Source organism: Prionailurus viverrinus, chromosome X (assembly GCF_022837055.1).
Source record: "Prionailurus viverrinus isolate Anna chromosome X, UM_Priviv_1.0, whole genome shotgun sequence".
NCBI classification, from domain to species: Eukaryota; Metazoa; Chordata; class Mammalia; order Carnivora; family Felidae; genus Prionailurus; species Prionailurus viverrinus.
In genome coordinates this window covers 36286461-36300099 of record NC_062579.1, presented here as the reverse complement: position 1 = coordinate 36300099, position 13639 = coordinate 36286461, and the positions used below count along the sequence as shown (strand labels likewise).

Sequence of the window (13639 nt, the reverse complement as noted above, 5' to 3'; positions counted from 1 at the left end):
GGCACTGACACAAAAACAGACACTTAAATCAATGGAACAAAACAGAGAACCCAAAAATGGACCCACAAATGTATGGCCAACTCATCTTTGACAAAGCAAGAAAGAATATCCAATGGAATAAAGACAGTCTCTTCAGCAAGTAGTGCTGGGAAAACTGGACAGCGACCTGCAGAAGAATGAACCTGGACCACTTTCTTATACCATATACAAAAATAAACTCAAAATGGATGAAAGACCTAAATAGAAGACAGGAAGCCATCAAAATCCTAGAGGAGAAAGCAGGCAAAAACCTCTTTGACCTCAGCCGCAGTAACTTCAGGCAAGGGAAACAAAAGCAAAAATGAACTACTGGGACCTCATGAAGATAAAAAACTTCTTTTCTGCACAGAGAAGGTAACAATCAGCAAAACTAAAAGGCAACTGATGGAATGGGAGAAGATATTTGCAAATGATATATCAGATAAAGGGTTATCTATAAAGAACTATCAAAATCTATAAAGAACTTATCAAATTCAACACCCAAAAAACAAACAGCCCAGTGAAGAAATGGGCATAAGACGTGAATAGACGACACTTTTCCAAAGAAGACATCTAGATGGCTAACAGACACATGAAAAGATGCTCAACATCACTCATCATCAGGGAAATGCAAATCAAAACCACAGTGAGATACCACCTTCCACCTGTCAGAATGGCTAACATTAACAACTCGGGCAACAACAGATGTTGGCAAGGATGGCAGAAGAAAGAGGAACCCTTTTGCACTGCTGGTGGGAATGCAAACTGATGCAGCCACTCTGGAAAACAGTATGGAGGTTGCTCAAAACTTAAAAACTGAACTACTCTATGACCCAGTAATTGCACTACTAGGTACTTATCCAAAGGATGCAGGTGTCTGTTTTGAAGAGGCACATGCATCCCAAGGTTTACAGCACCACTATCGACAATAGCCAAAGTATGGAAAGAGTCCAAATGTCCATCAACAGATAAATGGATAAAGAAGATGTGGTATGTATGTATGGATGTATGTGTGTGTGTGTGTGTTTGTATGTGTATGTATATATGTATATATATGTATGTGTGCACATACACATACACAGGAATATTACTCAGTGATCAAAATGAATGAAATCTTGCCATTTGCAACGATGTGGATGGAACTAGAGTGTATTATGCTAAGCGAAATTAGAGGAAGACAAATATCATATGACTTCACTCATATGTGGAATTTAAGATACAAAAGAGATGAAATAAGGGAAGGACAACAAAAATACCATAAAAACAGGGAGGGGGGCAAAACATAAGAGACTCTTAAATACTGAGAACAAACTTAGGGTGATGGAGGGGTTATGGGTGGGGGGATGGGCTAAATGGCCAAGGGACATTAAGAAGGACACTTGTGGGGATGAGCACTGGGTGTTTTATGTAGGGGATGAATCACTGGATTCTACTCCTGAAATCATTATTGTGCAATATGCTAACTTGGATGTAAATTTAAATAAATAAATATACATTTACACACACACACACACACACACACACACACACACACACACACACATAAATAGGGAAAGCTACATTAAATAAATGATATAGGACTTCCCTCGAAGATGGCAGCAAAGTAGGATAACCCTTGGCTTGCTTCCAAACACAAATAGAAAACTTTGTACAAATCATTCTAAATGCCCCAGAAATCAACCTGAAGACTGGCAGAACAAACTCCACAACTCAAGGTAGAGAAGAAGTCACATCAAACAAGGTAGAAAGTGCAGACATGATTTAGAGGAGAAATCGATATTGGCTGCTGCAGAGCGGAGAGAGCTGTGGCTGGAGAGAAGAGTGAGAGAGTGAGATCAGAGCACAAGGGAATGCACAAGGAGAATGTTTCCCTATGGCCACTGGATTGGAAAATGAGAGGGGCTGAATTTCATGAGTTCTTGCAACCAGATGGCCTTAAATCGAAAACTTAAAGTATCAGTGGGCTGGGCTGGCCTCTGCGAGAGTCCAGAGGCATCAGGACTGCTCTTGGAGAGACAGCAGGCAAACAACCCAGGCACACACAGCATGAACACAGCTATCTGAAGAGCACCTGGGGAACGCAGTGGGAAGATGATCTGCTCCTCTCAGAGCATGCCCGTGAGAAGCAGTGTTCACAGAGAGATGTCTCCAGGAACAAAGTAGCTGGCTGGCACCATTCTCCCCCCACACTCCCACCACTCGGCATAAGCACAGAGCCACTAGCAAGAACCAGTGCAACAGGGATACTAGCTGCCTAAATTACTTACATTAAGCCCCACCCCCCTCCCCACTCTGGTGGAACTGCCCTTTATCAGTCACACTTACCTCAGCCCCAGTGCCATGGGCCCCTCCCCCAGAAGAACAGCACAAACTCCTGCCCACACCACATGCCCTGACCACAAAGTTCTGCAGGGTCTCAGTTCCAGTGGAGGTGATGACAGTTCTCATTTCACAAGCAGACCAGGGCACACCTAGTTAAAACCTGCTGCATTCAGGCCAGGGACACAAACTGCCTACAACAAGCAAAGAAAAGTCTCTGCAGATGACTGGCCTGAAGGAGAAAGCAGCCACGACACAATAGCAGAGTGCATACAGCACACAGCAGATACATTCCCTGAAGTGCCAGGCCCTGGACACTACATGACATCTTCTTCATAAGGCCATTAAGTTCAGGATCATGAGACACAAGTGGCTTTTCTAACATAAAAGAAGGCAGAGACTTAGACAAAATGAGAACACAGAAATTTATCTCGAATGAAAGAACAAGATAAGGTCATGGCCAGAGATCTAGGTGAAACAGATATAAGTAACAGAACTGATGGAGAACTTAAATCAATGACCATAAGGATACTAACTGGACATGAGAAAAGAATGGAAGACATCAGTGAGACCCTTACCACAGAAATAAAAGAGTTAGAATCAATCAGAGATGAAGAGTATAATAAATGAGATTAGAAACAGGACTGATGCAATGAACAGCAGGCTGGAAGAAGCAGAGGAATGAATTAATGACTAAGAAGACTCAGTAATGAAGCTGAACAAAAGAGAAAAGAATAATTATGCAACATGAGAACAGATGTAGGGAACTCAGTGACTCCATCAAAACAACAAAAGCAGACCCACACCAAGAAATATTATAATTAAATTGGCAAATGTAGTGACAAAAAAAATTTTTTTTAAACAAGACAAAATAAGACAGTTACTTATAATGGAAAAACCATGAGGCTATCAAGCAGATTTTTCAGCAGAAATTCTCCAAGCCAGAAGGGACTGGCTGATATATTCAAAATGGTGACTGGAAAAAATCTGCCACCAAGAATGCCCTATCCAGCAAGGCTAACATTCAAAACAGAAGGAGAAATAAAGAGTTTGACAGACAAACAAAAACTAAAGGAGTTTGTGACCACTAAGCCACTTCTCCAGCAAATACTTACACGGGACTCTGTGAGTGGAAAAGAAAAACCAAAATTGACAGTATGAAGGTAGGAAACACAAAAGCAGTAAAAAGAAGATTTCTATTAAAAACTCAGTCAAACTAAAAGGATGTAAAATATAACAACATATACCTAAAACGTGGGGAGGACAAGAGTAGAATGAGTTCAAATTTAAACGACCATCAACAATGTAGACAGTTATAGGCAGAAGAGGTCATATATTAACCTAGAGATAACCACAAGTAAAAGAATAGTAATAGATATGCAATGAATAAAAAGAAATCCAAGTAAGGCAATAAAGAAAACCAGCACACCATGAAAGAATCAGAGAAAATCTCCAGAAACAAACACAAGCAATAAAATGGCAATAAATACATATCTATCAATAATTACTTTGAATGTAAATGGACCAAATGCTCCAATCAAAAGCCATCAGGTGATAGAATGGATAAAAGAACAAAACCCATCTATATGCTGCCTACAAGAGACTCCTTTTAGACCTAAAGACACATGCAGATGGAAACTGAGGGGGTGGAGAAGCATTTATCGTGCAAATGAATGTCAAAAGAAAGTTTGAGTAGCAATACTTATATCCAACAAACTAGACTTTAAAACACAATAACAAACGTAAAGAAACCAATCCATAATAATACGATAATAATAGGGGACTTTAACATCCCACTTACATCAATGAACAGATCATTTAAACAGAAAATCAACAAGGAAACAATGGATTTGAAGGACACAATGGATCGGATGGATTTAACACATATGTTCAGAACACTGCATCCTGAAACAGAATACATATTCTATTCAAGTGCACATAGGACATTCTGCAGAACAGATCACATATTAGGCCACAAAACAGGACTCAACAAACTCAAGAAGATCAAAGTCATACCATGCACCTTTTCTGACCACAATACTATGAAACTAGAAGTCAACCACAAGAAAAACTCTGGAAAGACCACAAATACACACAGGTTAAGTAACATGATACTGAACAATGAATGGGTCAACCAGTCAATCAAAGAAGAAATAAAAAATGTATGAAACAAATGAAAATGAAAACACAACAGCCCCAAACCTTTGGGATGCAGCAAAAGAAGTTCTAAGAGGGAAGTACATAGCAATACACACGCCCCTACCTCAAGAAGAAAACGCTCAAATAAACAACCTAGCCTTCTACCTAAAAGAGCTAGAAAAGGAATAAATGAAGCCTAAAGCCAGCAGAAGGAAGAAAATAATCAAAATTAGAGCAGAAATAAATGATATAGAAACTAACAAAACAACAGAGATCATGAAACCAGGGGCTGGTTCTTGGAAAAAAATAGTAAAATTTATTAACCTCTAGCCAGATTCGTCAAAAAGAAAATACACACACACACACACACACACACACACACACACACACACACACAATCACAAATGAGGGGTGCCTGTGTGGCTCAGTCAATTAAGCATCTGACTTCGGCTCAGGTCATGATCTCATGGTTCGTGAGTGCAAGCTCCACATCGGACTCTCTGCTGTCAGTGCAGAGCCCGCTTCAGATCCTCTGTCTCCCTCTGTCTGCCCCTCCCCCACATCTCTCTCTCTCTCTCTCTCTCTCTCCCTCCCTCCCTCCCTCTCAAAAATAAACATAAAAAAGTACTTTAAATTTTTTTTAAAAAATGCAAAAATAAAATCACAAATGAGACAGGAGGAATAACAACCCACACCACAGAAATACAAACAATTATAAGATTATTATTATGAAAATCTATATGCCGACAAATTGGACAACCTGGAAGAAATAAATTCCTAGATATAAATTACCAAAACTGAAATAGGACGAAATAGAAACCATGAGTAGACCAATCCAATCCAACAAAGAAATTGATTCAGTAATCAAAAAACTCCCCCAAACAAAGTACAGGAGAAGATGGCTTCACAGGTGAATTCTACAAAACATTTTAAGAAGAGTTCTCCTCAAAGGATTCCAAAAAAGAGAAAAGGAAGGAAAACTTACACATTTATTCTATGAGACCAGCATTAACCAGATACCAAAGCCAGATAAAGACACAAAAAAAGAGAACTACGGACCAATATCTCTGATGAACACTGATGAAAAATCCTCAGCAAAACACTAGCAAAGCAAATCCAACAATACATTAAAAAAAAAAAAAAATCATTCGCCATGATCAAGTTGCAAGGGTGGTTCAATATTCACAAATCAATGTGATAAATCACATTAACAAGAGAAAGGATAAGAACTACAGGATTATTTCAACAGATGCAGAAAAAGCATTTGATAAAGTACAGCATCCACTTATGATAAAATCTCTCAAAAAAGCAGGGTGAGAGGAAACACACCTCAACATAATAAAGGCCATATATGAAAAACCCTACATCACCCTAAATGGGGAAAACCTGAGAGCCTTTCTTCTACGATCGGGAACAAGACAGGGATGTCCACTCTCACCCCTTCTGTTAAACACAATATTGGTCAATATAAAGAAATAAAAAGGCATCCAAATTGGCAAGGAAGAAGTAAAACTTTCACTATTTGCAGATGACATGGTGCTATACATAGAAAACCCAAGAGTCCATCAAAAAACTGCAAAAACTGCTAACTTCAGTAAAGCTGTAGGATACAAAACCAACATACAAAACTCTGTTGCACTGCTATACACCAAAAATGAGCAGCAGAAACAGAAATTAAGGAACTAATTTCATTTACAATTGCACCAGAAACAACAAGATACCTAGGAATAAACCTAACCAAAGAGGTGAAAGACCTGTACTCGAAAACTATAAAATACTGATGAAAGAAACTGGATGATGACACAAAGAAGTGGAAAGACATGCCATTCCCATGGATTAGAAGAACAAATATTTTTATAATGCCTATAATACCCAAAGCAATCTACAGATTTAATGCAATCCTTATCAAAATACCAAGAGCTTTTTTCAGAGAGTTGGAACAAACAATCCTAAAATTTGTAGGGAACCCCAAAAGACCAACGAATAGCCAAAGAAACCTTGAAAAAGAAAAACATAGCTGGAGGCATAATTCTGGACCTTAAGTTATATTACAAAGCTGCAGTGATCAAAACAGTATGGTACTGGCACAAAAATAGACACATAGATCAACAGAACAGAATAAAAAACCCAGAAATGAACCCACAATTATACGGCCAATTAACGTTTGACAAAGCAGAAAAGAATATCCAATGGGAAAAGACGGTCTCTTTAACAAATGGTGTTGGTAAATTGAACAACATGCAAAAGAATGAACCTGGACCATTCTCTTTCACCGTACACAAAGATAAACTCAAAACGGATTAAAGACCTAAATGTGAAACCTGAAACCATAAGAGTCCTTGAAGAAAACACTGGCAGTAATTTCCTTGACATCAGCCATAGCAACTTTCTACTAGATAGGGCTCCTGCGGCAAGGGAAACAAAAGCAAAAATAAACTATTGGGACTACCTCCAAATAAAAAGCTTCTCCACAGCAAAGGAAACAGTCATCAAAACTGAAAGGCAACCTACAGAATGGGAGAAGATATTTGCAAATGACATAGCTGATAAAGGGTTACTATGCAAAATATATAAAAATCTTATACAATAAACACCCCAAACACAAATTATCCAATTGAAAAATGGGCAGAAGACATGAATACACATTTTTCCAAAGAAGGCACACAGATGGCCAAAAGACACATGAAACGATGCTCAACATTTCTCATCACCAGGGAAATGCAAATCAAAACTACAATGAGAGATCACCTCACACCTGTCAGAATGGCTAAAATCAACAATACAAGAAACAACAGGCATTGGTGAGGATGTGGTAAAATGGGAACCCTCTTGCACTGTTTGGTGGGAATGCAAACTGGTGCAGCCGCTCTGGAAAACAGTATGGTGGTCCCTCAAAAAGTTAAAAATAGAAGTACCCTACCATCCAGCAATTGCACTACTAAGTATTTACCCAAATGCAATAATACTAATTCAAAGAGATACATGCACCCCTATGTTTACAGCAACATTACCTACAATAGCCAAATTATGGAAACAGTCCAAGTATCCATCGATGAATGGATGAAGATGTGGTATATATATAAATACTATGGAATATTATTCAGTCATGAAAGAGAATGGAATCTTGTCATTGGTAACCATGTGGATGAAGCTAGAGAGTATTCTGCTAAATGAAATAAGTCAGTCAGAGAAAGACAAATACCGTATCTCCTATGTGGAATTTAAGAAACAAACGAGCAAAGGAAAAAAGAAAGGGAGAGGTAAACCAAGAAACAAGCTCTTAACTATAGAGAACAAACTGATGGTTACCAGAAGGGAAGGGAAGGGGGGGGGGTGGTGAAACAGGTGATGGGGATCAAAGATTGCACTTCCTATGATGAGCACCCCATGTTGTATGGAAGTGCTGAATCACTATATAGTACACCTGAAACTAATATTACACTGCAGGTTGACTAACTGGAACTTAAATGTGAATGTGAAAAGAATAACTGATATAGCTTTCCAAGAACAATTCCTAACATGACATAATATGTGTCTATATTTGGACACATGACATTATACAGAGAAATAAAATGTATTTAGAGATAGTATGACAACACACCGAGCAACCTATGAGAATCTAATTGTTAAATCTAGTAAAAACAGTTGTGTGGGAGATGACATCCCATTAAAATTATCCATACCTAAATAGAACTAGTGTATCATTCAGCAATCCCACTTCTGGACAGATTTTCAAAGGAAACAAAACCATTATCTCCAAGAGATATATCTGTATTCCCATGCTCAATGCAGCATCACTGACAACAGCCAAGGCATGGAAACAACCTAAGTGTTGGTGGAAAGATGGGTGAAGAAACTGTGGTATATAAATATAATGGAATAGTATTTCAGCCTTAAAAGAGAAGGAAATTCTGTCATTTGCAACAACATGGGTGAACGTGGAAGTCATTATGCTAAGTGAAATTAGCCAGACAGAGGAAGACAAATACTTTATGGTATCACTTATATGTAGAATCTGGCGGGGGTGGGGAGTGGTAGGTGAGGTGACAGGTGTGTTACTTTACTCAATGCAATGCGTGTAATTGCAGAAATCCTTTCACTGTGTGTGTGTGTGTGTGTGTGTGTGTGTGTGTATCAAATCATCACACTGTGCAGTTTATCTTACAATTTTATTTGTCGGTTACACCTCAGTAAAGCTTAGAGGCACCTGGGTGGCTCATTCGGTTAAGCGTCTGACTTTGGCTCAGGTCACGATCTCACTGTCCATGAGTTTGAGTCCCACATCAGGCTCTGTCCTGTCAACTCAGAGCCTACTTCAGATCCTCTGTCCCCCACTCTCTCTGCCCCTCCCCAACTCATGCATGAATGTGCTCTCTCTCTCAAAAATAAAAATTAAAACATTTTTTAAAATGCTAAAAAATAAAGTAACCCTAACCCATATTTATGATTAAATTTAACCAAAACATTTCTGGGCTCAGCCCAAATAGCTCCTGCTCAGAGAGGCCTTCCTTAACCCCTCTTGTAAAAAAAGTATTCCCTCACTTTTCTGTCTTAATCACAGTCTTATTGTTTAACCCTGTAAAGGTAATGTGGGTATAGGGCCCTCGGGGTTTGTAAAGTGATACTAAATAATGTCTACATTTATTAGCAGGGAGACTTTTTATATAAAGAAACTTTAATTCAATTATTTTGAGTACCTAGCAGTGGCCATTAACCATATAGGACTACTTAAATTTACATTTCAAAATTCCATATTTATAAATATTCCTACAATTAGCTGAACTATAAAAAAGTTACTTTCTATAGGGAGTATAGAAAGTATAAGCATTTTTCATATGCTTACAGTGTCATCTTTTGTCGCCTAATAATTACAGTCTCCTTGCCATGAATTTTGTTCTTCTGGTTTTGTTTTGTTTAATCTTAATGGGAACTACAATGTATCAAATGAAAGAACCGATGGAGGGAGGGCCCTGTCCCCATATTACCTTCACAAGATTAAAAAAATTAACACTAACAGACAATTTCTCATGAGAAACAATGAAAGCCAGAAGACAATGGAATGTAAATTTCAAAGTGGTCAAATAAGATAATTCCACCACCAGCAAAAACTCTCATTAAAAATAAAAGTGAGGAAACTTCGGCTTTGGCTATTGCCAAAGTTCACTAAGAACTAGAAAAGTTCAGGGGAAAAAAAAAATCAGAACTTCTCATTTTGAAGGCAGCAGAGAGCTCCTGAGGTAATCAGAACAGAAGGGGCTAAGACTCCAAAGAAAGAACAACTTTGGAGAGGAACCTGATTTCTGTAGCTGCTTTCCCCCCGGGGCCCTTGCTGATTTGGCAAAAATCAGCAGTTGGCAGAAGCTGGGATTAGCATTGGCAGGTAAAGGCTGATCCACAAGCTGATGTAATTCTCACAAGCATCTTCTCAAGGTTGATAAAATCCCTAGATTAGTAGGGTGCATAAATTCTTCTTCCTAGGGCACACACACCCATGTGTTTTGGGGGAATCAGGGGCACAGCAGATCGAAGTGTCCAGGAATCTGATGTTAATTTTTTCAAGCCCTCCATGGTGGCATTGAAACTAAAGAGACCTTACAAAACAGATGCACAAATATGACAGTATTTTTTCCCCTAAAGAGTGGTTATAAAATTTATGTTTTGGGTAAACTCTGATTACTCAATATTTTACTTTCATATCAAATTATAACTGATTTTCCATGCTACTGCCTAGAGTAAATGTCTATGTGTTATGCCTTTTATCAGACAACTAAGCAAAGTCTGCCATACACAAAAACAAAATGTTCTAATTAAACAAAAAAAGGTTTGTAAGTATAGCAACCATAAAAGTATTTATTGGTAATTAGATCAAGAGATGACTCTAATATGGCTTTTAAATGGTGACACGTGGAAGGAATATTTCATTCTTAAGAAAAAGTAAAACTAAATAGCAATGCATTATAACAACCACCTATAAACATTTTGCAAAGAAAACTAGGCATTCTACATTAAGAATAAGAGAAAACATGGGGTGCCTGCATGGCTCAGTCGGTTAAGGTCGAGACCTTGTGGTCTGTGGGTTCTCGAGCCCCACATCGCACTCTGTGCTGATAGCTCAGAGCCGGGAGCCTGCTTCAGATTCTGTATCTCCCTCTCCCTCTGCCCCTCCCCCCCGCTCATGCTCTATGTCTCAAAAATAAACATTAAGAAAATAATAAAAAAGAGAATAAGAGAAAACTTAAACAGTCATTTAAAGCTACAGATAGTTCAAAGTTTAGAGACAAAACATATTAAATGAAACTTCTTCATACACAGCAAGTACTGTTTCACTAAGTAAAATCTTGATCACATTTAATGAATATAAAACATATGAAGGAGACAGTGTCCAGAATCCCATTAAAATACATGTATGTCTGATTTCACTTATGGGTGATCACATTTGCTTAAAGTAAGATAAGTTAAAACACTTACCTGGGTTTCATATAAGTGGGCAATGTGAAATTGAACTGCAAAGATGATGGAAAATAAAAATCAATACCATTAGAGTAGTGTTTAGGGTAAATTAAAGAAGAATATAAAATGCCAAACATAAGCACAGTCTACACTATAGAGATTTAAGTAACAGAACATAACTTTTATTTTTAATAAGACAAAATACACAAGCAAACACACTCAAGAACATGACACAAGAAGCTGTTTGTGCCACATGTATTCATTGTTGGTCATTATCAAAATTTGTCAGTTTAATTATTAAAATCAACATTAAAATCTATAGCAAGTGAGTATATTCCTTACAACATTCAAAACTGTAAGATTAAGCAAACAGAGAAAACTCTTATAAATCTATGCATATCAAAACATGATATTTTAAAAACAGAGGTCCATGTCAATAAAATATAGTAAAGTCAGTATTTCGGTTAAAAAAAAAAAAAAGTACTAGAACCAAAGAAAGCCTCTAATTCTTTATACCGTATTTCATAACAACATTTATAAAGAAGTCATAAGCCAGGATGACTCTAGTAACAACACACAGAGGAAATGAGTTGTTGCATTTCTCTATCGGTTGTTCAGAATTATTCAAAAAAAAAAAAAAAGACAAACCACTTAGAAGGCAAGAATAGTAAAGAGTCACAAGATTAACAAGTATGTCTTGAAAATCAAAGAAATATACTTCAGCTTCTGTTTGCAGGTCTTCCTGATATACTGCATCACCAAAGTATGAATGATGCAACAAAAGCAACAATGAACCAGGAAATCAAAACTGGATTCTAGCTACTTTAATGCTCTAATTTCCATTCTTCAATGACAAACCTCTTTTTTTAAATGTTCCATCTACCTGGATTTCACAGCTGGATTTCAAAGAGTCTGGGAGCCTATCAAATGTATATGCAAAATGTTTATGTGCATCTTTGAAAACAAGGTCCACACAGCTATCATCAAGTACTCACTGAGGGATGCACCATGAAGTAACTCTCTCACTGATTCTCCTAACAGTAAGATTCACCTGGGAGGTTTGTTAAAAATAGAGATTCCTGAGATTATGATTCAGTGAGCCTGGGGCAAGGCCTAGAAGGCTGCCTTTTTAATGGGTTCTGCAAGATATTCTGATACCTGTTCCCTCGACCAGCACCTGGGAAGAACTAAACTAAGTAACCCTAAAAAACAAAACAAACAAATGAAATATATAATGAACTTTAAAACCAAACATTTTTGGATCGAAAGTAAATACTACATCTCTCTCCATAAACAATTGTTAAATATCACACATTAATCAGAGATGAGGCAAAACAAATATCTTTAGAAAATGAAAATCAGTTTTGTGAAAAACACATAAAAATAATAACAAAATTTCTACATATAGAGATATCCCCTTTATCCAGATCTGTTGAGGGCTTTTCTTATTCTGCACTCCCCCTTTCCAATACAGCTCTCCTTGAGATTCAAGTCCAAATCTCACCTCAGTGCATCACTGGAGGGAGACTGGGTTACAGGCTAAGAGAACGAGAAAGGGATGGAAAAACTATATTCATTTCCTATCTTCTTACACCTCTAATAAAGGTGATAAGGAAGAAAAGAACTAGCTAGCTAGCATCCCACTACCACCTTTAACTTCCTCTAAGCTCAGTCCCTAGGCCCTCCATCTAGGGCCCCCCTAAGCAATGAATTACTAAATCCAGTGTCATCTTTTGTAGTGTGAAAGTCACCACATATTTAAGTTGTTAAAAATCGTCTTCAAGTGAAATATAACCATACAACCAAAAAAGCTCCACTTGGCAAGTCTCAATTAGAAGTGGAAATTTTTAACAAAGATTGCCGTAAAAGGTTCTGAAATTAAACTTTATTCAGAAATTATACATTATTTTTAGAATTAAGAGAATTAATTAAATCTAGAGAAAACAATTTTATCCCAAGGGACCAACATATAATGAAAAGTCTCACGTCACCATGATTCTGCTTTTTAAAACACCAACTGTAATTAACCCCTCTTAAAAAGCTCTAGACGCAATAAGTGTATCTACTTACTTTTTAATTGCATAAATGAACTGTGCCATAAAATACAAATATCTCATATAGACATTTTTTTAAAAGCTTACTTTACTTTCTATAATTTTCTGATCGTCTTTAGTATCACAAAGTAACATGGAAGATTTCAAAGAGTAGTCAAGGTCTGTGGCATACACAAACAGGTGATGACTTTAAAATTCAAAGAGAAATACGCTTTGCAAAGATAATAAGAGCCTGGCATTTAAATAGTAATAATGTCTGGCTCAAAGTAGGTAATCTACATTTGTTAGTGCTCTGTGAGACATCAGCCATTACCATGGCTATCATGTAATCACACAGACTGCCTAAAATAAACTACCCAATTCAACTGAACTATAATGGCCTAATGTCTCTAAATAAAGCCTGTTCCCTTCCATCACAGTAACCAGCCTTATAGCACAGAAAGTCCTGAGTCCAGGCAAACCAGGATGTGGGTTACCCTCCCTCCTATTTCCCTTCTCAACAACATACAGAGAGAGAGACACAGTAAACTTGAAAATGTATTCATGATGGTTCGAATATCGTCTTCACGTTCAACAGGAAAAGTTTTCTGCCCAATGGTACTCATTCTACAGATGTAGGTGTCTTCCTCTCAAGCAAGAGCAAGGACCTACAACTGAGA

At 37.5% G+C, this 13639-nt stretch overlaps 1 protein-coding gene across 6 annotated transcripts in view; it reads right to left on the bottom strand.

Annotated features, from left to right (window-relative positions):
• Window positions 1-13639, bottom strand: part of KDM6A (lysine demethylase 6A) — a 207660-nt gene that overhangs the window by 70819 nt on the left and 123202 nt on the right. For all 6 annotated transcript variants that reach the window (XM_047845058.1, XM_047845055.1, XM_047845052.1 and 3 more), the window contains exon 8: window positions 10945-10979. In XM_047845058.1, the coding sequence (XP_047701014.1) occupies window positions 10945-10979 (35 nt within the window). The remainder of the gene's footprint in view (window positions 1-10944; window positions 10980-13639) is intronic.